Raw genomic sequence first — 27786 nt, forward strand, 5'->3', positions numbered from 1 at the left:
AGGAGCCAACTCCACACACGCAAAGAAAAAACCCCATTTCCACCGCGCCCCCCCCCAAAAAAACTCACGTCCGAATAAGAACATTTATCCGAGTCGCTGCCGCCCAAAACCGCGCAGGCTTCGCTCTCCAACTTCTCGTTCTCTTCCAACACCTCGGCCAGAGACACGATGGGATCCTCCTCCAGCGGCCGCTTGTGATTCTCTTCATTTGCCGCCATCTCCAAATGTACAAAGACTTCCGGGTTGGGGGCTACTTAAAGCTGCAATCCCTCCCACTCTTTTAAATAAAGTACATGTTGCAAAAATAAAAGTTATCCAGACCTGCATTGGGTGCGGCCGCTCACTTTTTTTGGCGGAGCTTTTTATATATATGTGTGTGTTATTGTTACGTTCAATTGAAGCTGCCTTTTTATTTTGCGAGGCGCCTGCCTGGGTCAGAGTGCGGGAGGAGGAGGAGGGTGGTGTTGTTGTTGTTGTTGCCGCCGCCACCACCACTATCGCTATGGCGGAGTCGGAGTGCGAGCTCTGCGGGGAGCTGAGTTACCGGAGCGGCGAGCGCCGGCGGTTCGCCACCCGCTCTCCCAACACCATCAGCGGGATTCTGGCCGGCGTGCGGCGCCTCCAGGAGCAAGTGAGCGGCGCCCTCAGCCAACTGGTCCTGCAGGAGAAGCACAAGCAGGCGCCGGGCGGCGAGACACCAGCCTCCGGCAGTGGTGAGTGTGGGGAGAAGAGGAAGGGGGGGTCAAAGACAGACTTGCATTTATATAGCGCCTTTCACAACCTCAAGACGACCCAAAGCGCTTTACAGTCAATGAAGCGCTTTTTGAGGTGTAGGCAATTTGCGCACAGCAAGCTCCCACAAACAGCAATTTGGTAATGACCAGATAATCTTTTTTTTTGTCACGTTGATTGAGGGATAAATATTGGCCATTGCTCACAGCAAGTCAGAGTGTAAGGTTTTACTAGTTAACTCATCTTCGTCTTGCTGTTTCTCTTTTTTTTTACCCCTTAGGGTACTGGGTGGAACTAACCTGCTAAGATCTACACAGGACACATTTTCTGGTGGCAATGGCTGGGCGTTTTTCACTCTGGATTAAGGGAGATATCGATCTGGCCAGGGCTAGATAACTCCCCTACTCCTCTTCTAAATAGTGCCATGGGATCTTTTACATCCACCTGAGAGGGCAGACGGGGCCTCGGTTTAACGTCTCATCCGAAAGGTGGCACCTCCAACAGTGCAGTACTCCCTCAGCACTGCACTGGAGTGTCAGCCTAGATTTTTGTGCTCAAGTTTCTGGAGTGGAACTTGAACCCACGACTTTCTGACTCAGGCGAGTGTGCTACCCACTGAGCCACTGCTGACCCTACAAAATACTGGAGCCTCCCCTAAGATCTGAGCGCTTGAAAAATGGGTAGCTGTGTGTGTCAAAGAAACTGTGAAATATTACAACCCCCATCTGAATGCTTGTTCATTTATATAACCAGTAGATCTCCTGTGCCATTGCTCACAGTAAGTCAAAGTGTAACTCATCTTCGTCTTGCTTTTTTTTTACCCCTTTAGGGTACTGGGTGGAACGAACCTGCTAAGATCTGCACAGGACACATTTTCTGGTGGTGATTGTTGGGTGTTTTTTGTTGTGGATTGAGGGAGATATCAATCTGGCCAGGGCTAGAGGATCAAGAATGCAATGCGAAGCTTGGGATTTGGCTATAGGAGTTGGGGTTAGCGTCAGGGTTAATGGTTAGCGTTGTCACTAGAAATGTTCCTTACTAAAATAGGATTGTAGCATTTAACAACAGCCATTTTTTTTAATGGGGATTCACCGTAACTATGTAGCCATATTAATTGTTTTTATCTCCCGAAAATATCTTTTGAATGTGTATCCTGGGAAAAAAAATCCAAAAATGTAGTTTGGTGCCCAAGTGGGGAACATAAGCTGCTCTAGTAAAGACCGTTGACAGACTGGAAATATATTAGTTGATTGAAACATAATATAATCTGACTTTGTCATGTTGGCTGTTGTGATGAATGCTGTTAAAGACTTTGGAAATTGTCTGTTGAATAACTAGCCCTGAATTGTCCATTAGCCCTTTTTAACAATTGATCAGGACAACAAGACTGAATTTAAATAAAGGAAACTATGATGGTATGAGGCGCGAGTTGGGTAGGATTGATTGGGGAATGTTACTCAAAGGGTTGACGATGGATCGGCAATGGCAAACATTCGAAGATCGCATGGATGAACTACAGAATTTGTTCATCCCTGTTTGGCATAAAAATAAAACAAAAAAGGTGACTCAACCGTGACTAACAAGGGAAATTAGGGATAGCATAAGATCCAAGGAGAGGACATATAAATTGGCCAGAAAAAGCAGTAAACCTGAGGATTGGGAGCAGTTTGGGATTCAGCAAAAGAGGACAAAGGGATTAATTAAGAGGGGGAACATAGAGTATGAGAGTAAGCTTGCAGGGAACATAAAAACTGACTGTAAAAGCTTCTATAGATATGTGAAGAGAAAAAGATTGGTGAAGTCAAGCGTAGGTCCCTTGCAGTCAGAATCAGGGGAATTTATAATGGGGAACAAAGAAATGTTGCCTGACCTGCTGAGTTTTTCCAGCATTTTCTGTTGTTATTTCGGATTTCCAACATCCGCAGTATTTTGCTATCCAATTGAATACATACTTTGGTTCTGTCTTCACAAAGGAGGACACAAATAACCTCCCAGAGATGTCGGGGAACATAGGGTCTAATGAGAGGGAGGAACTGAAAGAAATCAGTATTTGTAGGGAAATGGTGTTAGGGAAATTGACGGGATTGAAGGCCGATAAATCCCCAGGGCCTGATAATCTACATCCTAGGGTACTTAAGGAAGTGGCCCTAGAAATAGTAGATGCATTGCTGGTCATCTTCCAAAATTCGATAGACTCTGGAACAGTTCCCATGGATTGGAGGGTAGCTAATGTTACCCCACTATTCAAAAAAGGCGGTAGAGAGAAAACGGGGAATTATAGACCGGTAAGCCTGACATTGGTAGTGGGGAAAATGCTAGAGTCCATTATAAAAGATGTAATAGCAGAGCACTTGGAAAGCAGTGACAGGATCGGACAAAGTCAACATGGATTTACAAAAGGTAAATCATGCTTGACTAATCTACTGGAATTTTTTGAGGATGTAACTGGTAGAATAGATAAGGGAGACCCAGTGGATGTGGTGTATTTGGACTTTCAGAAGGCTTTCGATAAGGTTCCGCATAAGAGATTAGCTTGTAAAGTTAAGGCACATGGGATTGGGGCAAGGTACTGACTTGGATAGAGAATGGGTTGGCAGACAGGAAGCAAAGAGTTGGAATAAACGGGTCTTTTTCTGAGTGGCAGGCAGTGACTAGTGGGGTACCGCAGGGATCGATCCTAGGACCCCCGCTATTCACAATATATATATAAATGATCTAGATGAGGGAACTAGATGTAATATCTCCAAGTTTGCAGACAACACAAAGCTGGGTGGGCATGTGTGCTGTGAGGAGGATGCTGAGAAACTCCAGTATGATTTGGACAGGTTGGGTGATTGGGCAGATGCATTGCAGATGCAGTATAATGTGGATAAATGCGAGGTTATCCACTTTGGTGGCAAAAACAGGAAGGCAGATTATTATCTGAACGGCAATAGATTGGGAGACGGGGAAGTGCAACGAGACCTGGGTGTCCTTGTGCTCCAGTCGCTGAAGGTAAGCATGCAGGTGCAGCAGACGGTTAAGAAGGCAAATGGTATGTTGGCCTTCGTAGCGAGAGGGTTTGAGTACAGGAACAAGGATGTCTTGCTGCAGTTGTACAGGGCCTTGGTGAGACCACACCTTGAGTATTGTGTGCAGTTTTGGTCGCCTTATCTGAAGAAGGATGTTCTTGCCATGGAGGGAGTGCATCGAAGATTCACCAGACTGATACCTGGGATGGCAGGAATGACGTATGGGGAGAGATTGGGTCGATTGGGCTTATACTCGCTGGAGTTTAGAAGAATGAGAGGGGATCTCATTGAAACTTATAAAATTCTAACAGGACTGGACAGACTAGATGCAGGAAGGATGTTCCCGATGGCCGGGGAGTCCAGAACCAGGGCTCACAGCCTAAGGATAAGGGGTAAGCCATTTAGGACAGAGATGAGGAGGAATTTCTTCACCCAGAGAGTGGTGAACCTGTGGAATTCTTTACCACAGAAGGCAGTGGAGGCCAATTCATTAAATATATTCAAGAAGGAGTTAGATATATTTCTTAAGGCTAAAGGGATATGGGGAGAAGGCAGGGACAGGGTACTGAATTTGGATGATCAGCCATGATCTCATAAAATGGCGGAGCAGGCTTGAGGGGCCGAATGGCCTACTCCTGCTCCTATCTTCTATGTTTCTATGTAAGACTAATTGTTTGGAAGTCATCCCCCCCCGCCCCCATTATAAATATTCTATAGTCAGTCTGTCATACAATTAAGGTTGGATTCTTACTTAGTTACATTATTCACATTCATTTTTTTATTCATTCACGGAATGTGGGCGTCGCTGGCAAGGCCAGCATTTATTGCCCATCCCTAAGAAGGTAGTGGTGAGCCACCTTCTTGAACCGCTGCAGTCCTTGAAGTGAAGGTACTCCCACAGTGCTGTTAGGGAGGGAGTCCGAATCCGGTGCCTAGGTTGATGCGAGGTGGTGCGTCCATTTTTTTTATTCTTGTTTTTCCTAGTGGTTTGATACGGCTATTTCAGAGGGCAGTTAAGAGTCAACCACATTGCGCTGGGTCATGAGTCACATATAGGCCAGACTGGGTAAGGTTGGCAGATTTCCTTCCCTAAAGGACATTAGCGAATGAGATGGGTTTTTACAACAATAGAAACATAGAAAAATAGGAGTAGGCCCTTCGAACCTGCTCCGCCATTCAATATAATCATGGCTGATCCTCTATCTCAATACCATATTCCCGCTCTCTCCCCATACCCCTTGGGTATGGGAACATTGCTCCGCTCCTCAGCATTAATATCCCAAGTTTGACGAGCCCAAAAATTAACGAAGAATTTCCGCATTAACACCTCAGAAAAAAACATACTGTATTGAAAAAGATTTACAGTCCATCACTGTCATAGACGCTGTTGAACTGGGGACCTATGCACAGAAATTCCTGATGACACAGCATTTTAGACAGGGACAGGCTGGTACAAGAGGGAGCATGTCAGCTCTAGCTATGACAGAATAGTCACCCAACCCAACAACTCCAAAGGCAAAGCCTGTGTGCACTGCTGCCTCTCCCATAGCCATGCTGATAATGTTGGCAGAATCATTGGGCTGGATTTTGTCAATGGGGGTGGGATTGCTGGTTTTCGGGTTTTAGTCCTGCCCCCAACGACGTCTGGCTAACCCACGCTATATTCCCTTGATTGACCTTGTTAAGCCCGCCCTGCAGGCTTAGCAGGCCAATTAATTTTGACAGATGAATTGTCAGCGTTTGACAGCTTTGAGAAGCTGTCAAACACTGACAATCTCTGTTCTAAGGTGAGTCCTTGTACTGAAGACTCACCAAACCTCTTTCCTCAGCAGAAATCAGATGGCTGCTGCATCTGAGAATGCAGCAGCCATTCTGTCATCTCTGCCATTGAGATGAGGCACCTCCGGGTCCCCAAGGGTTGAAGCCTGCAGGAAGAAACAAAGGTAAGTAAACTTTTTCTAACACTTTGCACTCACCTCTCATACTTACCTCTCCACACTTGCACCCATCACTCACCTCCACAGCGCACTTTTCGATCCCTCTCACTAGGGTTGCAAAATTCCGGGAATTTTTTAAAGAGGAAACTTTCCATAGGAATTTTGGGAATTTATGGAAATTTTGAGTTTTTTTGCACACTGATGGTTTTTGTCTCTGACGCTTATATTGGCCCAGAACTTCGGGTTTCCACGGGTGAGTACGCACTGGGTACTCGCCTGTAGGCCCAATGGAAGTGCCGGTTTCCTGCATGCACTGCGCATGCGTGGGAAACCGGCACTTCCGTTCCCCTGAAAGAAGGGGTTCAGAGTTCGAACGTGTGCGCAGGAGAGGCTGCGCGTGTGCATCGAACTTACGTTTTTTTTACAGGTTTTCCCGGGAGGGTAAGTCTCCAGAAGTTACACATTTAAAAAGCAGGCGTAAGGCCTGCTTTTTACAAGGTAAGTGGTGAATTAATTAAAATTAAAACATTTTTTCCCACAGGTTTATTATTTTTAAATACTTTAAAGAAAGGTAAGTTTATTTTTAGCCCCGTTAGAAAACAAAATTATTTTTTTCAAAAATTTAAATTATTGTTTAAAATAGTTATTTCATGTAATTTATAGTTTATTTAAAAAATGTGATGTTTTTAAAAAATTTATTTGAAGATTTAGTGATGTTTTGGGGCCCGTAGTATTTCTAAGTTTTGACAGCTCTTCCTGTCAAACTTATGAATGGGCATTTCCCTGCTCCGATTGGCTCCCCATGGCCCATGTGATCCCAGGGGACGCATCGACCTAACTGCACCCCTGGGATACGCAAGCACTGCGCGCCGGCAGTTGGAACAGGCCCTGGATCGGAATTCCACGGGGGCCCACAGCTCAACGGCTGGCGCTAAAGGTAAGTGCAGGTCGGGGGCTTGCACCCGCGGGAAGCCCCCGACCCAAATTTCTGGGCCATTATCTTTGTCATCAAAATAGACATACTGTTCCACACAAATAAAAACAGGCTTTCAAAACTTTATTTTAGGTTATAATTTTGAACTTTATTGAACCCCCACAAAAAAGACCCATCTAAAATAAAATAAAAAGCGTCAGCTTATTTAGCCTGTATTTTGTCCCTTTGAGTCTTCTACTCGTGAGTCTTCTACTCCTCATTGCTCCTCCTGATTCTCTGACTCTGGCTCTGACGTGTCCATTTCCTCCTCTGTGTCAGTGTCTAGCTGTGTGGTGGACACTTCTGTATCTGGCTCAATAAGTTGTAGTTTCGCCCGGATAGCCACCAGTTTCTCCACTCTCTTGTTAGTCAGCCTGTTGCGCACCTTTGTATGCGTATTCCTAAAAAGTGACCAGTTTCGTTCAGAGGCCGCTGATGAAGGTGGGATTTGGAGTATCACCGATGCAATGGGTGACAGGGCCTGAGATGCACAGTTTCTTCCACCAGGTATGTGCACTGATATGCTTGCATGCTTCCCATATCCCGTCCCCATTCCAGAGACCTTGCTTGGTAGAGAACTTTGCCAGACTTCCCAGAACTTTGCCCACATCCAGATTGAGGTGGTGAGAGGGTAGAAATCACACTGTAATCGCTGTTGTTCTGTTTTCCAGAAAGTATTGGTCTCCCATGCTTTGGGTCCAGCATGTATGCTGCAGCATGAATCGGCTTGACACAAAATTCTTGACGCGTCTGTATGATTTGAACAATTGCCTTCTCCTCTGCTTTGAGCAGCAGGGATGTAGGTAGGGCAATGCTGATTTGTTCTTTTAAATCAGCAAAAAGCCTGAGAACATCTGACAAGACAGAGCGTCATCTCCTTCAATCTGAGCAATTGCAGATGCTACTGGTGAGAGTAGTTTAAGGCTGCTAACCACTCTCCCCCAAAACACATCATCCAGCAGTATTTTCTTGATGGTGGTTTCCATATCCCCAGACTAGGATATTGGCATTTCTTGCAGCGACTCCTTCCCCTCCAGAAGACTGTTGTACATTATGACAACGCCACCCCATCTAGTGTTGCTGGGCAGCTTCAGTGTGGTGTTCTTGTTCTTTGTCGTTTGCTTGGATTTGTAGGTTGCTGCAACTACCTGTTTTCCCCTGACATACTTAACAACTTGCTTGGCTCTCTTGTACAGTGGTTCCATGGTTCTCAAACCCATGATGTCCTTGAGGAGCAGGTTGAGCCCATGAGCTGCACGCCCAATAGACCATTACTGACTCACACACAAAACTTGTAATTATTAAAACAAGCCAAGTAAGAAGATAAACATATATTGATTAAGAAATTCCTTAATAATTAAGATTCCATCTCTGTTAGTAATTTTAAGAGAGGACCTGTGGGGGAAAAAAATGAAAGAAATACAAAAAAAACCAAAAACAATATTATGCTAGCATGTGCTTTTTTGGGCAAAATTCCCAAGCTAAACTTCCCGTGGAAAATTTCCGGAAATTTACCGGAAACTTTCCACCCCTTTGCAACCCTACCTCTCACCCCTGCAGACCCACTGCTCGTCTCGCTGACCCTGGCGAGGTTTGCAGCCGTCGGGAAGCCCGCACTTGCAGGGGTAAAATGGAAATAAGCCTCTTAACTGCCTGTTAACAGGCAGTTAAATGGCTGTAAGCCCCATCCCGCCTCGAGGAAACGGGTCCTTGCGCGACTTGGGGACCCGCCTCCCGGGAAGATGGCACGGAGGCGGGTTGGGAGCGGGGTCGGTATCCGCTCCCAGTTTCTGCCATTTTCCCGGCAGTCCCGCCTCCCCAGGGCTGACAAAATTCCCCCCATTGTATCAGTGTATTGCTGCTGTAAATACTGTTAAGCAAAATGGATAACTCACCAATATGTAACTAGAGTGCATTTTTAAAAATAAATATTTCAAAAAGTACTTGTTAATCGAAACTTTCTGGAAGCAGAAAGATTCATGATTCAACGTATGTGTATATGCTTTCAGTCTCATTTTTACTTGGTATAAATTCTGATTTTATTAACGAATTATGGTAATAGAGCAACAAATTCTTACAGGGCTTGACAGGGCAGATGCAGGGAGGATGTTTCCCCTGTCTAGGGAGTCTAGAACCAGGGGTCACAGTCTCAGAATAAGGGGTCGGCCATTTAGGGCTGAGATGAGGAGAAATTTCTTCACTCAGGGTGGTGAATCTTTGGAATTCTCTACCCTCTGGGCTGTGGAGGCTCAGTCGTTCTGTATATTCAAGACAGAGATCGATAGATTTTTGAATATTAAGGGAATCGAGGGATATGAAGATAGTGCAGGAAAGTGGAGATGAGGTGGAAGATCAGCCATGATCTTATTGAATGGCGGAGCAGGCTCGAAAGGCCAAATGGCCGACTCCTGCTCCTATTTCTTATGTTCTTATGAGTTGAATTTGTCTTATAATATCCCTTATTAATGGCTGCTTCTAGATGGATTTGTCAAGACATAAACAATAAAATTATAAAAAGTCTTACTCATACATAATGATAAATTCAGTTATGTGCAATTTAATTTTTGCTGCCTAACCCTCACACTAAAGATAATGCAAGCATACTGTGGTCACATGCTTTGAGTTGATAAGGCTCCTTTCTTGGCTAGTTTATCCATTGTCTGTGCCAGTGATTAGATTATCTATGTCTAAACTGATTAGCAAATGACTGACATTAAACAATAGTCTTAAGAGACAGCACAATACGTTTGTTTAATGTGTTAACACTTTAGTATCTCTGTAGGATTTTTAGTTTCTGCTAGGTTCTTATTACATTCTTACATATTGTGAGACTTGTAAAATACTTTACTGTCCTGAAATAGTACTATATATCGTACAGGATTTTTTTTTTGCATCTATTTCCAATATACAGGTTCTAGGAAATCTATTAACTAGGTTCCTCACAAAGTTAGATTGTAGAATCATTCCTTATGCTGCACTCAGAACGACTCGAACATCAAGGACATGTGTGGTGAAGGGAGATATTAATTGCAGAAACAGTTAAAAATGGAGTCGCTGAGAGCTGATTACTTTTCCATTGACAGCAGGCAAAAGTTGAGTTACAGTCTGTGGTAACTAAATTCTCCGCCCACATTTCATAGAAAAAATAATAGGAGCAGGAGTAGGACATTTGGCCCTTTGAGCCTGCACCACCATTCAATATGATCATGGCTGATCCTCTATCTCAATACCATATTCCTGCTCTCTCCCCATACCCCTTGATGCCTTTTGTGTCTAGAAATCTATCTCCTTCTTAAATATATTCATTGACTTGTCCTCCACAGCCTTCTGTGGTCAAGAATTCCACAGGTTCACCACCCTCTGAGTGAAGACATTTCTCATCTCTGTCCTAAATGTCCTACCCCATATCCTGAGACTGTGACCCCTCGTTCTAGACCCCCCAGCCAGGGGAAACATCCTCCCTGCATCCAGTCTGTCTAGCCCTGTCAGAATTTTATACGTTTCAATGAGATCCCCTCTCATTCTTCTAAACCCTAGTCGACCCAATCTCTCCTCATACAACAGTCCTGCCATCCCAGGAATCAGTCTGGTGAACCTTCGCTGCACTCCCTCTATGGCAAGTATATCCTTTCTTAGGTAAGGAGACCGGTAGTTTCATGGTCACCTTTCCTGATACTTTTTATTCCAGATTTATTTAATTAACTGAATTTAAATTCCGCAGCTGCCGATTTAAATTCACGTCTCCAGATCATTAGTCCAGGTCTCTGGATTGCTAGTCCAGTAACATAATCACCATGCTACCGGTTCCCGTTAAATCTTGATTGAAGTTGTGTTCTCTTTTCTCCTTTTCGAGGTGTTTCGAACCCATGCTCCCAGGATTCTGTCAGTAATGCTTTGTAACTGTTTCAAGATACAAAAGAGCAGCCTGGAGTGATTCCATCCCTTCACCTCTCCATTACATCTCTCCCTGTGGGGAACCACCTAGTTTCTGCTTGCTCAGTCTGATCGTACATCTCCGATCTGCTGCTACCCTTCTAAATATCTTAAGGGAATTAAAGTTCAATAATTATTGTTTACTTTGTTTCCAGAAAATAAAATTAAACATTTCAAGGAATGAAGCTTATTTCTGACATTTTTAACCAAATGTATTGCTGGAAATCATTTGTAGCTTTTTAAAGCAACTTACAAGTCTTGCTTTGTATTTTATGGAGCAGCACATTTTTAGAAAATACTCCGGACGTTACACTTTTGATCATTTTAATTGTTAGCATGCAGCTCCCTTCCTTTTGATCATCACTAGGGAAAGTACTTGTAAGTGCACACTGTCTGGCTCTTTGGGGAAAGCAGAAATCCAGACAAGTGCACTCTTGGCAATATTTCAGTGTGAAGTAGCTGCTATCTGAGCATCGTTTTAAAATCACTGATTTAAATATACTGAGCAGACTGGTGGATTTACAGTTTATCAGAAGTGGCTGTTTCAGTTTAGTCAGATTCTGACTGGAAGCATGATTCATTTAATATTAATCTACTAACTCCCAAGGCTTTGGAACGATGGGGGCTGGAGAACAGGCCAGCCTTTTGCCAGCACAATAAAATATTAATGGCTGAAAATTTAAGATGTTTGATCAGTTAAAAGCTTTGGTCACTTTTTTATGACGAAAGGGTACTGAATTACCTTTTGCATTTTCAAGGAAATCCCCGATATAAAAGAAATCTTGAATGTTATCCCTTTTATAACTGAAATGGACAACATCTTTAAATTTCAATAAAATAAAAAGGAACAATTGGAAATCTGAAACAAAAACAACAAATACTGGAAATATACAGCTGGCCAGTCAGCACTTGTCAAGGGACGTGATAAATTATGATTTTTTTTCCTGTTTTTCCCCCCTAATTGACTTGGGATTTTAAAATCTGTTGTTTTGCCCCTCCCAGGACATTACCTGGCTCTGGGTGGGTGACGAGTTTATGTATTGTGATGCATAAGGCATCACAACTGTGTGGGACAGTGAGTGGACCAGTACATCTTTTCATTTGCATATGTTTTGATTGTGTAATATTTCTAGCAAGATCTGTCTTTAAATTTGAGGTTTTCTTTGTATCAAAAATTTCCTAGTCGGTTTGCACATAATTGTCACCTTTTCTTAATAAATTATTTCCTTTTCCATTCTTTGTAGAATGATCTTCACATGATATTTTTGATTAATTAAAATAAACATTATGCACCTTTTTTTATTATTATCCCCCCACCCAAAAATGGTTCAATTTTGGATTTGTTCCTATTTCACGTGGCTTTGTGCAGGGGAGCTGAACTAATGTACAGATACTGGGAATGGCAACTGAACAGATGTGAACTTGATTTTACACTAAGGAAAATGGTTTTTGTGTCTAACATTAGCTCTATTGACCAAAAACATATATGTACGTTTTTATGCCAAATAATGCATATTATTGTAGGGAGCTTGGTTTTAACTGACAATAGGTTTATTCAGGATAAAGCTCTTGACTGACTAAAATTGAGCTTTATGCAAGGTGCCATTTGATGTATAATGCTACAGTTTTGGGGTTTTTAGGATTTTTCTTCCATGGTTTAACAGCAGTGGTTTAACCAGATGGATACCTGGGATGGCAGGAGTGACGTATGAGGAGAGATTGGGTCGATTGGGCTTATATTCGCTGGAGTTTAGAAGAATGAGAGGGGATCTCATTGAAACTTATAAAATTCTAACAGGACTAGACAGACTAGATGCAGGAAGGATGTTCCCGATGGCGGGGGAGTCCAGAACCAGGGGTCACAGTCTAAAGCTAAGGGGTAAGCCATTTAGGACAGAAAAGAGGAGGAATTTCTTCACCCAGAGAGTGGTGAACCTGTGGAATTCTCTACCACAAAAGGCAGTTGAGGCCAATTCATTAAATATATTCAAGAAGGAGTTAGATATATTTCTTAAGGCTAAAGGGATCAAAGGATATGGGGAGAAGGTAGGGACAGGGTACTGAATTTGGATGATCAGCTATGATCTCATTAAATGGCGGAGCAGGCTCGAGGGGCTGAATGGCCTACTCCTGCTCCAATCTTCTATGTTTCTAATGTGCCAATATGTAGATTTTGTACCTCCATGATCCAGAAATGGAGATGGTTTGGTAAAGGAAGGCTTTGCAGTTTTGGTGGGGGTGGAAAGGATTTGAGGTAGAGGCGACTGTCTTTATATTAAGAGCTAACAATGGATCAACTTAATTTAAAAATAAGGAGGGCCAACTATGGTGTTGCTCATGTTAAGTTGCAGCATACAAAGTATTTACAGCACAGAAACAGGCCATTCTACCCAACAGGTCTATGCTGGTGTTTATGCTCCACACAAGCCTCCTCCCACCCCTCCTCTTTTAATCCCATCAACATATCAAGTGCATACCATCTCGGTCTTGCCTGTCTGTCTTTATTTTGTTGACGTGCGCACTCTCTGTTCTTTTGTCCCTCTTTGTCTCGGTGTGAGGTATGGGCAGTGATTGGGGGAATGACTCGTACAGGCAGCTTTCGGAGTTAGGTATGCAAACTTGCTTTGGAGCGATGACTGACTGGGTTACAGTACAGCAGTGGAAAGCAATGCAAAGTGGGTGGTGGTGCTCCAGCCCTTTGATGTCTGCTTTTGCAGTTCTACATCCCTGTTCCCCAATCACTATGCCTTACCCCCTCAACAGCCTGTTGTTCCTATTGCCTCCCTACTCCATTCTACCCCCTGTATAGTCTCCTGCTTCTTCCCATTGTGTGTCAGCCTTGGTTTAGTGGGCAGAGCTTAGACCAGATGAACCAATAATTGGAAAACTGGTTTTGCAATCCAGATGGTGAAACCAGTCTGTTAAAGAACCAAAAAGACCAGCAGATTTCCAGTTTGATTCATTAACTCTGCTTCTCTCTCTCCACAGATGCTGCCTGACCTACTGAGTGCTTCCAGCATTTTCTGTTATTTCAGATTTCCAGCATCCGCAGTATTTTGCTATTGTAACTCTGTTTCTCTCTCTCCAGATGCTCCCTGCCCTGCTGAGTATTTCCAGCATCCATGATATTTTGCTTTTGTAATTGTTTATTGGTACCTATACCCAGATCTTGGTATAAATTGAATATTTTTTTCTTTGAATCAGGTGAAGATGACGACAATGAGGATGGATTGGGTGAAGATGACGACAGTGAAGATGAACCAGCTAATAAAGGAGATGGAGATGCATCTCCTGCAAAAAGGATTAGGAAACAATCCTGACGTACCACGTGAGACTGTCTAACTGCTCCAGAGTGTGTTCGAGACGCTGCAGTGACTGTCTGTTCCTTAAAGATGGTCAACAGTTTAAGACTTTTCACATTTAAAAGGCTACTCAACTATTTCTGCGACCTAAAGGTTTTTTTTTAATGCATAAAAGATTTTGACAACCTGCCATTTGTTAACTTTTTACTGTTTACATAAATTAAAACAATTCTACAATTTGCTTGTTTTTTGTCTGGGAGAAGATCGTGAAATCTGTTTGTTTAAGACTAGCTTTTATTACACAACACAAGGACAGAGATCTCAAAGCTGGGAATCATGTCCAAAATAGATACGTCTATAGGAATAACTGTGACTATTTTAAAAGATTTCAGAGTGCTGTGGGACAATAAGACATTAAGGCCTAGAAATGGGGTATAGCCCGGCTTGAGGCGTTAGAACTGGCGCTGCGCAAAGGTTATAGCCAGACGAAACACATCGCCGCCTGGCGCGATACTGGGTTGCATCGCCCCCAAAGGTGATTGAGGCGCGAATTCAGGCGTTACATGGGACTCCTAAGGTGCTAAACTTCCCGCGCAACCTAATATCGGAGCGGACGGGCTCAGCGTCTCAATTATCGATGACCACGAGACTTCCAGGTGCCGGCTAGCTCTAGGGGTGGGTCAGTCAGCTTCAGCATCCACACTCTGCGCCTTGCAGGCCTCAGAATCGGCGCAGGCCCTTCTCTGGCGATAAAACTTGGACCAGATGGAGAAGGTGAGACAGAGAGCAGAGCGCTTCATCAATGAGGCTCTGGAGCAATTGGGGGCCGCAGTGGAGCGCTGGCGAGATGTTCTCTACCCAGACAATGGCAGGAGGCCGAATCATAAGGACTACCGACGAGCTTGGAGGGATGTATGCCAGAGGGTCAACTCCAGCAACATGGTGACCAGGAGCCCTGTCCAATGCAGAAAGAAATTCAACGACCTCACTCGGGTCGTGAGGGTGGGTGTTGTTCCTGCAAACTTCTGCATCCCTTCATTTGCACCTGACTTTATGGCTACAGGGTGGCCTGTGCCCCATTGGCCATCTGCCAGCAAGCACCCATGGCCCTTTCTGGGCACACACATGCACATTTGACTCAGGGCGTCATGTAAGGGCTCTTGCACCATGGGGGGCATCAGGTAACATAACTTCCCCTCCTTTCCCCTGCAGTCCATGCTGACGAGGATTGGCAAAGACCAGCTTCGCACCGGTGGAAGACCGCCACAAGTGGTCACTCTCACGGATCTCGAGGAGAGAGTTCACCAGATTCTTGGAGGACGTCTGAATGGTCCTGTAACCACTGCAGCTACCGACCCCATTGGCGACAGCGATGGTAAGGTTCTCACCTCTTACAACGGTCTCCTTCTACTTGTTCCCCCCGCCAGCATGCTTTCTCAGTGTGGACCCATGTCATAGCCTTGCCGCAATCTGGCATCCCTTGCTGCGAACCTGTCCTTTTGCTAAAGCCACTCTTCCACCTCCCTGCTTTCAGATGCTGCATCACCAGCTCGGGAGTCGGGCCCTCAAGCTGCCAGTGCCAGTGCCAGTGCCTCCGAAGGCTCAATGAGAAAATTACTGTCCAACAGAAGGTCAGCAACGATCAGGATGGCCAGCCCAAATGGCTGCAGCTTTTATACTAGTGCTGTCCCCTTTAAATAGCGCCAGCGCCCCGCCCCCGAGTCCGAGAAGGGCCTGGGAACGCTCCATCCAACTGTCACGAATAGCGCCAGGCGGAAAGGTTGCGGGCGCCACCGAATATCCGGTCCGGGGCGCAAAAATGGCGTTGCACACTGAAATGGCGGGCGCGCGTAAAGAGTTAGCGCCGGCGCTAAAATCATACTCAATATGGGAGGTGGCGCTATATTCACAGCGCCCGCCTGAAAATTGGGTAATGCACCAATTCTCGGGCTCTTTAGGCACTAATCGCTGGCGCTGCCAACCGAATTTCTAGGCCTAAGTGTGGGATTTTCCATGTGCTACCATCAGGAGGCATTAACATGGCCCTGTGGGCCATTTTCCCATATAAGATGAGGCCTATAAGATTGCCGTTAGTTTGGCTGTGCCATGAAGAAAAAGGAGTAGGGCGACTAGTCTTTTTTAATTAAAAAAGCCTAATTTCAAACACTTGTGGCTAATATTTTTCATTTTTTTGCTTTTATGAAGACAGTAGGGATAAACAGATCTTTTTCAGGTTGGCAGGCTGTAACTAGTGGGGTGCCGCAAGGATCGGTGTTGGGGCCTCAGCTATTTACAATCTATATTAATGACCAGATGAAGGGACCAAGTGTAATGTATCCAAGTTTGCTGATGATACAAAGCTGGGTGGGACAGTAAGCTGTGAGGAGAACACAGAGTCTGCAAAGGGATATAGATAGACTGAGTGAGTGGGCAGTAAGATGGCAGATGCAGTATAATGTAGGGAAATGTGAGGTTATTCACTTTGGTAGTAAGAATAGAAAAACAGAATATTTTTTTTAAATGGTGAGAAACTTTCAAATGTTGGTGTTCAGAGAGATTTGGGTGTCCTCGTGCAACAAACACAGAAAGCTAGCATGCAGGTACAGCAAGCAATAAGGCAAATGGCATGTTGGCCTTTATTGCAAGGGGCTGGAGTATAAGAGTGAAGAGGTCTTGCTACAATTGTACAGGGCCTTGGTGAGACCACACCTGGAGTACTGTGCACAGTTTTGGTCTCCTTATCTAAGGATATACTTGCCGTGGAGGCGGTGCAACGAAGGTTCACTAGATTGATTCCTGGGATGAGAGGGTTGTCCTATGATGAGAGATTGTGTAGAATGGGCCTGTACTCTCTGGAGTTTAGAAGAATGAGAGGTGATCTCATTGAAACATACAAGATTCTGAAGGGGATTGACAGGGTAGACACTGAGAGGTAGTTTCCCCTGGCTGGAGTGTCTAGAACTAGGGGGGGCATAGTCTCAGGATAAGGGGTAGGCCATTTAAGACTGAGATGAGGAGGAATTTCTTCCCTCAGAGGGTTATGAATCTTTGGAATTCTCTGCCCCAGCGGGCTGTGAATGCTGAGTCTTTGAGTATATTCAAGGCTGAGATAGATAAGATTTTTGGACTTGTGGGGAATCAAGGGATATGGAGAGCGAGCGGGAAAGTGGAGTTGAGGTCAATGATCAGCCATGATCTTATTGAATGGCGGAGCAGGCTCAAGGGGCCGTATGGCCTACTCATTTATATTCTTTATGAAGCTATGGGCTCAAATGCAAACTAGTTTAGCAGAGGCCCAGGTCTGAAAATATTACTAGTAACTATGAAACACTATAGGTAGGCACACACTATTGCTGCTGGTTTGTGCTCTGTTGCCAAATGCTACCTTAGCAGGAACCTGCCATTACTTAAAAGCTATTAACTATTTTACAATGAGTTTCTGAACTGCTATACATGTCATTTGAACAAGTGGCTACAAGGATCGTGGTTGCCTGTTATAATTGGAATGGTCTATGGAGCTCTTTCAACATTTGATTTAGCACTAATAAAATTAGTTTCAAGTTTGGAGCATAACTGCACTTTTAAAATAGCATGTAGATGGAGACCATCCACTGTTACAAACTCCATACTCTTAAGAAAACTTTTTCTCTACCCTCCTGTTTTAGTAGATGGCTCGTTTGGAGCAGCAGATAATCTGTGTACAAGTATTGTTTGAGTGTTTTTTTAAATCTATTTGCAATATTAAGTCCGAGACTGCCAGTAAGTTTGCATCTCCCAGGATCACTGACTATAACTTCAGTTTCTTTTTAATTCATGCTGAAAGATCACAGCTATTAAAACAATTGTATTAAAGCAAACATTTATTGTATTTAAAAAGCAAATAGACCCCATGACAATCATTGAAATAATGACTATACATTATTTGCCTTTATGCAACTCACAACCAATGAAGGAAACAGACTTTATGCAGTGCGTAGAAGGTGGACACATCTATTGGATGATATTACACATTGGATCAAAATGAAATGTTTTTGGTGGGAAAATCCCTGCAACAGTAGCTGCATGAGTCAGTGACCTGGATATCTATTTACTGTACCAGAAACATTGGCAGATATTTCTGCACTTGTTCATGAACCATGTTGTTATGGGGAAAACAAGTAAACAATTGAGGCAAAGTTAAAACTTCATTGGGGGTAATTTTATACAAAAGAAAATGTAATGGTCAGATATGGACTAATCTCCCATGGACTGTGTATTTATTTGTTCAAAAATTAAATGTCACCTAGGCTTCCCTCCAATTGTTTTAACACCTGACCAGCATACAACAGAAACTTGCATTTAAATGATCATTTGTTCTGGTATTTTACACCATTATCTGGACCTTCTCTTCCCTCCCAGACCAATATGGCCATTCTTTACATCCGGTCACTGAGGTAATCACAAGCCTGATTCCTTGCCCGACCCCGACATGCAACCACTTTGCAGGAAGCGAGAGAGAATAGTGACTGATTTTTCTGTACCGTGACTCAGGGATGCTGGGGTCAATTGTAGCACCCAAACTGTCGCTCTGGCTGAGTTCAGCAAATTCCACATCGACAATGAATTGAACCTTCTGGTCTGTATACACCAAGTGGTACGCACGAGGCCAGCAGTAGGCTTACCTCAAACTGATTTTAAAGTAATTTTTAAGAGCATATGTTTGAAATTTACTGGATTAAATGTTAGTATCTTGCATCATTCCTTTCGGTTTTTGTATTTTGAAAACATTTGCTTAACATTACAGCTTTCTCTGCTGTGCAAATTAAGTCGTTCAAGAACATTCTGACTTTTTAAAGTATCACAATCCCACACACCACTGGCTAATTCCATTACGGAGGGCCACAGATCCAAAACTGGTATGTGGGCAACTTGCTGCGAATCGGACAAACCCATACATACAAGATACACTGTTGTAAAAAAGTCAGCAGGCTACTCTGCCATTGAAAGGAGTGATTTAATTAACAATCTCTGGGCTGCTCAGCAGTTTCAAAAAAACAAGCATACACGAAAAACACAAGACACATAAAATGGAATTTAATGCCATAAAACAAGCTAGTTGCGTGCACTTATCAAAATTGTTTAATTAAAAGCTTTTCGTTTTTGGGTGGTGCTGGCGCACACACACACACATTGTTAGGGATTTATATTCTTTAAGTACAGTACTTATTTGTTCCCTGCACATTTCAAGTAAGAGGGCAAGGAGACAGATGACCAAACTCCTCCACTGCAGCAGGTGCTCTGTTTCTACCCCGTGTGCGACTTAAATCAGGAACTATCCAAGATACAAACTGTACCGTGCCCCTGCATATAGTCTTTTGAATTGAGCTATACAGTATAAAGAATACAAATTAGAAATTCTGGGCTTAAGCAAAAAGCTAACAGGTGAGAAGTTCCCATTGATGAGGGGATGGATTGTATTTTCTTTGACCAACATAATAGAACCATTTTACAAAGACCTAACCAAACATTTAGAAAACCAAACTCCCAAATCACAAAACAGTTTTACATTTGGGAAATGTCAGCTGGAAGAGTTAGACCATTTTCAAGCTTTGGCATCTCTCACACACACATTTCTGGTAACTGGCCATGTGACCTGACAGCAATGAAACCATTAAAAAATATATAAATACTTTGCCCATCTTAACCTGCCAGTGTTAAATCAAAAAAGTCAAACAACCGAGCTTGTAATCCTATACAATATCAAAATAGTGTAGTATTTTTACTGTGCACGCTATAGTTTTTTCCCTAAAAGCCCTTAACGTTTCTGCCAACTGTTTCGGGCTCTTCCTATGCAAGAAAATAGGGAAGTATGTTCCAACTCCAGCACATCCAGAAATCTCACCTCCAAAATCAGCCACCCTAATAATCTGACAATCCTGCACTTTTGGATTTTGTGCTGATGCTGAAGAAGTGTGTTCGGTACCAGTTTGTGTATTCATTCTACCACCATTCAAATGACGTTCCTGGCAGCAGTGACGAAGGTGCAGAGATTAAAATATTTAGAATGCATGGGAAAGTTATGGAACCAGAATTAAGTAAGTGAAAATTAAGCAGGAATTTTAAGCAGAGCAATACTCGACCATCACAAGATTTCCTATTAAACTCAAGCAAGGCAACTTGGTTAGCTCCAGTCCCACCTCAAGAACATTAATACATGCAAAACCCCAGCCCCTGAACTTAAATGAATTCTTTTCACCCAAGTATTGGGAAAAGCAAGACACTGGTGTCAGTCTATCTAATACTGGATATTTTAAACCGGTTTATACCAAAACGTTCGTACTCAGTACAGGACAAGACTTTATTAGCAGACAGTTTTGAAATTTAGATGCAGCAGCAAATCCAGCACCATATTCCTTACATATAATTGACTATACAAGAATTAAAAGGCATACGCATTCTGCAAGACGGCTAGGGTTTCAAACTCTGGCACAAGTCTTGAAAGCCTAAATGGCTAATTTTTTTTTTTTTAAAAAGCAAAACATTCGCAGCTGTCTTATTGGCACCATATTACATCATCAGTTTATGGCAACACCACTAAATTTATTTCACATGCAGCAACTGGCCACACAAAAGTAAACAAAACAACATCCCCTGCCCAGTCTGGCATTTCCTTTCAGCCAAATGAATGAATGAACCGCCACATCCAAATTCAAAACACCAGGAGGTTTGGAGAGAAGGAACCATGACCTGCCTCAACTCACTTCAACAACCCCCTAAACCTCAGATATTCACTCCTCGCAGTCGGATCAGCAGTGGAGTTCCCCACCACATCAAAAGGACTCCCAAAAATACCTGCATTTATATAGCGCTTGATGACATCGCTATAGAAACATTTCAAGGTGCTTCATATACAACAAATTACTTTGGAATGTAGGGACTGTTACCAAGTCGCTATTTGGCCTAATTGTGCAACAAATTGTTTCCCAAAATTTAGTTCTCAACTTCTCCAAATGTTGGTTGGGGGGGGGGGGGGAAGGCAGGCAAAGAGGAAACAGGATGCACCCCACTTGTATACTCATGCAAGTGCCACTTTGCAGTTATCCAGCACTTTTTGAAAGTCAGCTAGACACCCATCATTCATGTTATACAATCGCACGGTGTACAATCTGTGGCAGTTATCTTTTCCCCCTCAATTTCCAATAATCAAGGTACTTCAGGAACTGAGATGAAAGCTGCAAGGAATTAATTTTATCCTAAAAGGAGTTGACATTTCCAGGAATAAAGTAATAATCTGCAAATCAAGATGGATATAAAATTACCAACTTTTTTTTTTTTTTTTTAAAGTCAGAACTCTCATGGCACGATCATTAAAGTGCACATCACTAAAAAAATAAAAACTATTTGCATTAGAATTTGTATAAAAGTGTTAGAGAGTGTCTTGTTTTGCTGTACATGGTTAGTGGTGGGTACAACTATCACTGCACTCTGCAGGTAATACTGTGGCTGGGTCACATGATGTGCTTACTTTCCCATTAACTGCTTTTGCAAAGGGCTTGTGATTATAATTTAAAGTCCAAAATTGTCCATCATTTCAACAGATACTTTTGATCAAGTTGTAATACAGGATAAATGGCTACTACAGTACAGATTACTGCTTATTTGACCCAGGTCTTAACGCACATCCCAGTGTGAATGCTTAACCCAGATTAAATTATTTGTATTAAAAAAAACTGTGGCGATACAGAACAAGTACATTCATTACAAAGACAACTGCTCCTGAATCACCGAGTCACTCTTCTGTATATAACCAAAGAGCCAAGAGCCACATTGATACACTAGTTAATCAAATAACAGGCCTGTGGCAATTTGTGAGCATGGTTAAGTATTACATTCAGAATCTTGAAGAAGCTTTCTGGAAAATCTGGTGCTTCCCAAATACTTAATAAAAAGATTCATGCACCTTGAACACAATCATCAGCTCTTTCAGTTTATCCTAAATGCCTTTAGTTACAGGTATAGCCCTTTACTAACTGAAGAGTACATGAATTCACAGCATATTATTAGTGACTCTTGCTTTGCTACACTATGGTGAGGAGACTGTTGTGAACACAGGTTAAAAGTTGTCCTTTTTCAAAAATACATAAACCAGGAAATGGCATTAGTAGATGGTCAAATAATCTTTATTCACAAGGCCATTTTGAAAACACCCCATTTCCAAAAATGGTTGATGTGAATCTAATCTGCACTGTTTTGCATGTACCCAAATAGACATTTTGCCAGAAGTAGAAAACATTTACTGCACCTTGTTTTCAATCAGTTAAAGATTAAAACTGAAGTGCTAAAAATAAAAGATATAGATTTAAAGCATCTGGAAGGACGAAGAATGAAACCCCTTTCCCACCAAAGTGGCCTAAAAGAGCTGGAAATTCCCATTGAAAAATAATGAAAATTCCCAAAACATCTGCATGGGTGGGGATTAATGGAGTGGCTCCCGGTGACTGATAATTGAAAATTTAACAGAATCCTAACAATGTCATTTTAGACAGTTGTCTGCAGGATCTGTGCGGTACCAAATAAAGTTTAAATTTATTATTAAAAACAAAACCCAGTAATGAAATTTCAGATACAACTAGACATTTCATTACAGATTACATCAAATTAAGCATCCATGCTGTGAATCTTGATTTGGGGTTAACTTATCATAACCCAAAGTAACAGGTCCATTCATGTATCAATTATTTTCAATCTGCTGATTTGATTGGAGGCTTTGACAAAAGCGTGGTGGCGATTGCAGACGACTGCCAGATAGATTGGGAAAATGCAGTAGCCAACGGTCTTGGGATTGGCTCTCGTACACGAATACAGGAACAAGAAGATTTGCAGGTATGGAATCAGAAACAGGATACCCCACAGCCAAAATGGGAACGAAAACAAGTGTGCTGTCACTGTCTGTGTCCAAGAGGCTCCAGTCCCCAGGTCCTCAGAGTTCCGCTGAATATGCTCCAAAGCCAGTTGGTTGTAAGTTTCAGTGATTTCAAATACGTAATAAAAGGCCGCAGCACTTGCTAGCAGATATAATCCTACACCAATCCAACCCATTCGCTGGCGAAAGTTCATCATTCTCCATAATCTACTTATTCTGCAATATAAAAAAGGAAAGATAGATCAAAGATGGGTTAAAATAAGTGAAAAGCTAACAATCTTAGCCATTGGCAAGTGGTTTGTCCAGTCACCCTGAAACTGGAAACAGATCTCCTTCTGAAGAACACAAGACAACAGAGGTTAAAACAAGGAGGAACTTGTAACTGTTGGAAATGCAGAGGCCAGTCAGCAACTGAAAGAGGAAGGCGGGTTAATATTTCAGTTGTGAAGGCCCACATTAGAAACCATCACCTACCTTTCTCTTTCAGATGCTGATCAACACAGCCTCTGCTCTCAGATACTGGTCTGTTCCTTGAACCCTGCTCTACAACAGGTGGCCACTCCTTCAGCCACCATGCCCCCACCCTCTGGATCTCTCTCAGCACCTCCACCTCATCATCTCTCTTCCTACCTTCAAAAGCCAAATAAATGTGCTTTTGCCCCTTGATCGGCTCGCTCTTCTTCCTGCTTGGCATTTATTCTTCCGCCATCCTATGAAGCATTCGGAGGCATTTCTCTGTACGTGAGGAATGCTACAGGACAACTTCTGGTTTCCATGCCTTTCTATTGTTTTCCATTTTTACACAGCATTATTAGGCAAAAGGGAAGAATATGTTTATTTTGATTTGAAAAATTGAAATGTGGTAGTGAATTACTCTGTACTCATTTCAAGCATTAGTGACTGGAGTGTTCAAGGACTGTTGTAAAGACAGATGAAAAAACACTGAAAACACAGCACCTCAAGGGCTTATTCTAAATCAGCTTTCTGTGTCTCTATGTACCACAGCAGCATCAAAACAATTTCCATGGCCAAACAATGTCTTGCTCCTTTGTGCGTGATCTTGGCCCATCTATGAAAAGCACATTGCAGAGCACCAAACATCAATTATTTTTCCAAGGATAAAATGTACTCTATCCAAAAGACTTCATGTGTGAGCCTTGATTAAAGCCGTGAAAGAGATAAAGCTATGTCTCCTTGTTTTGCCAGTCAGAGCTTTTTAAAGAGAAGACCATAGATGTGCGCCACAGTGCAACACAGATGCACGAGCATTGCTCAGAGTAAATTCCTTGCTACACCCGCACATGGAAGGTGCTGGTAGAGAGGGAGACACTATAGAGAGACACACATACATATAGAAATAGTGAAGTATCTAGTGTTCTTCCCCTTCCCTTCTCCTGAAGATGCTGACTCCTCAATGGGGTATGGTTTAGTGGATGCTGGTCACTTAGCTGTACTTTTCCCTTCTCTCCATTTTTCTTTCTCAGCAGCCCAAATAAGGCCCTTGTAGATAATTTAAACGCTTGTCAATTTCATAGTCATGTGATAGTAGGACCTGCATTAAGCACAATACATTTGATGCACGGATGGATGCGCGCTGATGCACATCCATTCTTCAGTTACTCTTGCGAGCAATGCATAAGGTTTTTGCTAGACAACTCTTAATGATAACATCTGTGGTAGGTAAAATTTTGGAGTCCATTATTAAGGAGACAGTAACAGGACATTTGGATAATCATAATTTAATAGGACAAAGTCAGCATGGTTTTATGAAGGGGAAGTCATGTTTGACAAATTTGCTGGAGTTCTTTGAGGAAGTAACATATAGGGTGGATAAAGGGGAACCAGTGGACGTAGTGTATTTAGACTTCCAAAAGGCATTTGACAAGGTGCCACACAAAAGATTATTGCTTAAGATAAAAAATCACAGGATTGGGGGTAATATTCTGGCATGGATAGAGGATTGGCTATCTAACAGAAGGCAGAGAGTTGGGATAAATGGTTCATTCTCAGACTGGCAATCAGTAACTAGTGGTGTTCCGCAGGGGTCAGTGCTGGGTCCCCAACTCTTTACAATCTATATTAATGATTTGGAGGAGGGGACCGAGTGTAACATATCAAAGTTTGCAGATGATACTAAGATGGGAGGGAAAATAGTGAGTGAGGAGGACATAAAAAACCTGCAAGGGGACATAGACAGGCTAAGTAAGTGGGCAGAGATTTGGCAGATGGAATACAATACTGGAAAGTGTGAGGTTATGCACTTTGGCAGGAAAAATCGTAGAGCAAGTTATTATCTTAATGGCAAGAAACTGGAAAGTACTGAAGTACAAAGGGATCTGGGGGTCCTGGTGCACGAAACTCAAAAGGTTAGTATGCAGGTGCAGCAAGTGATTAAGAAGGCCAATGGAATGTTGGCTTTCATTGCTAGGGGGATAGAATATAAAAATAGGGAGGTATTGCTTCAGTTGTACAAGGTATTGGTGAGGCCGCACCTGGAATACTGCGTACAGTTTTGGTGTCCATACTTAAGAAAGGACATACTTGCTCTCGAGTCAGTACAAAGAAGGTTCACTCGGTTAATCCCGGGGATGAGGGGATGGACATATGAGGAGAGGTTGAGTAGATTGGGACTCTCTCATTGGAGTTCAGAAGAATGAGAGGCGATCTTATTGAAACATATAAGATTGTGAAGGGGTCGGATCGGGTGGATGCGGGGAAGATGTTCCCGATGATGGGTGAAACTAGAACTAGGGGGCATAGTCCTAGAATAAGGGGCTGCTCTTTCAAAACTGAGATGAGGAGGAACTACTTCACTCAGAGGGTGGTAGGTCCATGGAATATGCTGCCCCAAAAAGCTGTAGAAGCTACATCATTACATAAATTTAAAACAGAAATAGAGAGTTTCCTAGAAGTAAAGGGAATTAAGGGTTACGGGGAGCGGGCAGGAATTTGGACATGAGTCTAGGTTCGGATCGGTCATGGCCCTGTGGGTAGCGGAGCGGGCCCAGGGGCCGTGTAGCCTGATCCTGCTCCTATTTCGTGTGTCTAATTCTGTTAGAGTCAGGAGATGGCTCTGTGATAGTGGATTGGCGGTTAGGATCAGATCAGCCATGATCTTATTGAATGGCGGAGCAGGCTCGAGGGGCCGATTGGCCTACTCCTGCTCCTATTTCTTATGTTCTTATGGTCAGTGATGCAAGACCTGTGGACCTATAGTCAAAGGCACTCAGTTAAAGAAACAGGGACAGGTGCCTCAAAAAGGGGAAGGGGAGAAACCTGCAGGAAAATCAGGGCGTGTTCAAGCAGGCTCAGATACAATCAAGGATTACCTTCATCAAAAGGTTTATGATGAAGCTGGCACTGCAAAAAGAGAACACTCTGTTCCATCACCAACTTAAAAACAAATATGGCCACTGATATAAAATCAGCAATGCCATTACATTAAATGGGTTACAGGTCAAATAATTAAGCCTCCTTTGTGAAAGGTCTTAGAATGCAAAGCCAACATCATTCCCAAGGTATAATGAAATCCAGTAATAGTATTCAGACTTAAATCTAGCCAATAGTTAAATAAAGAACATATTTATATTGCACTTCATCACATCTCTCAGAAGCATCCCAAACTGCTTTACATAGAATGAATTACACTATGCAGCTACTGTAGTTACATGAGTAAACACATATGGTCACATAAATATGACCGGTTAGTCTGCTTTGATGGTATGGTCCAGAGACAGATGTTGGTCAGGGAACCTAGTAAACTCTCTATTCTTTTACAAATAGGACAAGATCTTTCATCCACCTGAGCAAGCAGATTAGGCATCAGAAGGATGCACCTTTGACAATGCAGCACTCCCTCAGTATTGCACTGCAGTGTGAGCCATGATAATGTGCTCAAGATCTTCTCGCTCAGAGACAAAATGGCTATTAAGTCAGCCCTGACACAGAGCCTGCAAGAAAGACTTGCAGTTACATAGCACGTTTCACAACCTCGGGACATCTCAAAGCACTTTATAGTCAACAAAGTACTTTTGAAGTGTAGTCACCATAGTAATGTAGGGAAACACAGCAGCCAATTTGTGCAAAACAAGCTCCCATAAGCAATGTGGTAATGACCAGATAATCTGTTCTTTTCGTAATGTTGGTTGAGGGATAATTATTGGCCAGGACACCGGGGAAAACTACCCTGCTCTTCTTGAAAATAGTGCCATGGGATCTTTTACATCCACCTGAGAGCGCAGACGGGGCCTCGGTTTAACGTCTCATCCGAAAGACAGCACCTCCGACAGTGCAGCACTCCCTCAGCACTGCACTGGAGTGTCAGCCGAGATTTTTGTGCTCAAGTCTCTGGAGTGGGACTTTAACCCACAACCTTCTGACTCAGAGGCAAGAATGCTACCCACTGGTTTACACTGGGGAAACAGCAGAGCCTGGAGCCTGTCTGCCTGACGGTCGGTCGGTGTCTGAGTGGAGCAGGGTCCTGGTGGCCGCATGGCTGATCCTGAGTGAGGTGCACGGGTTTACCCAAAGCTGTCAGGGCTCGGCGTGAGGATCCCCGCCCGGCCCTCGGCCCACACTCACCATGCAGGAGAAGGAGCGCCAGTTGTGGCCGGGAAAGGTAAGGGAGGGAAAGGGGAAAGGGGGGGTGGGAAAGAAGGCCGGAGCGGCGGCTCTCGCTTTAATCCATCGCCTTGTCTCGGTGCCTTTTTTCCTTCTCCGCACCACGACCTCGGCCGGCTGACGAGTCACAAACACATCCGCTTCCGTATTATTGCCGACTGTATCCGGGCTGTTGCTGGGGCGACCGAGCAGTGCACGGTGGCAAGAGGGACCCCGCCACCACTGGGGGGGTGTAAATCTGTGGCGCGCCTCTAGCGGCTGGAGGACCTCATTTATTTCCCATCTCCTACCCACCAGTGCAGCCTATTTGCACCAGTAAAAAAATTAGGAGCTCTAGCTACTCCTTTTTAAGTGTGTGTATTTTTTTGGTATCAAA

At 43.3% G+C, this 27786-nt stretch overlaps 3 protein-coding genes across 4 annotated transcripts in view; 1 reads left to right on the forward strand and 2 right to left on the reverse strand.

The window, feature by feature from the left end:
• Nucleotides 1-218, reverse strand: part of ubr7 (ubiquitin protein ligase E3 component n-recognin 7) — a 29552-nt gene extending 29334 nt beyond the window's left edge. For both annotated transcript variants that reach the window (XM_086002792.1, XM_086002791.1), the window contains exon 1: nucleotides 69-218. In XM_086002792.1, coding sequence (XP_085858918.1) covers nucleotides 69-218 — 150 coding nt within the window. The remainder of the gene's footprint in view (nucleotides 1-68) is intronic.
• A 152-nt stretch (nucleotides 219-370) lies between these two features.
• On the forward strand, nucleotides 371-14125 carry LOC147109152 (uncharacterized). Its single transcript, XM_086002793.1, has 2 exons — nucleotides 371-713; nucleotides 13791-14125. Exons 1-2 carry the CDS (start codon nucleotides 371-373, stop codon nucleotides 13904-13906), a joined length of 459 nt encoding a protein of 152 aa, XP_085858919.1. The 3' UTR covers nucleotides 13907-14125.
• Nucleotides 14126-18939: 4814 nt separating this feature from the next.
• Nucleotides 18940-27580, reverse strand: lyset (lysosomal enzyme trafficking factor). The gene is made up of 2 exons (XM_086002794.1): nucleotides 27372-27580; nucleotides 18940-23006 (listed from the first exon to the last, which is right to left on the reverse strand). The coding sequence occupies exon 2, from the start codon at nucleotides 22985-22987 to the stop codon at nucleotides 22592-22594; it is 396 nt and encodes a 131-aa protein (XP_085858920.1). The 5' UTR covers nucleotides 22988-23006; nucleotides 27372-27580; the 3' UTR covers nucleotides 18940-22591.
• Between the last annotated feature and the right edge of the window lie 206 nt (nucleotides 27581-27786).

Source organism: Somniosus microcephalus, chromosome 12 (genome assembly GCF_052327205.1).
Source record: "Somniosus microcephalus isolate GS21.2 chromosome 12, FLI_Smic_1.0, whole genome shotgun sequence".
Classification (NCBI taxonomy): domain Eukaryota; kingdom Metazoa; phylum Chordata; class Chondrichthyes; order Squaliformes; family Somniosidae; genus Somniosus; species Somniosus microcephalus.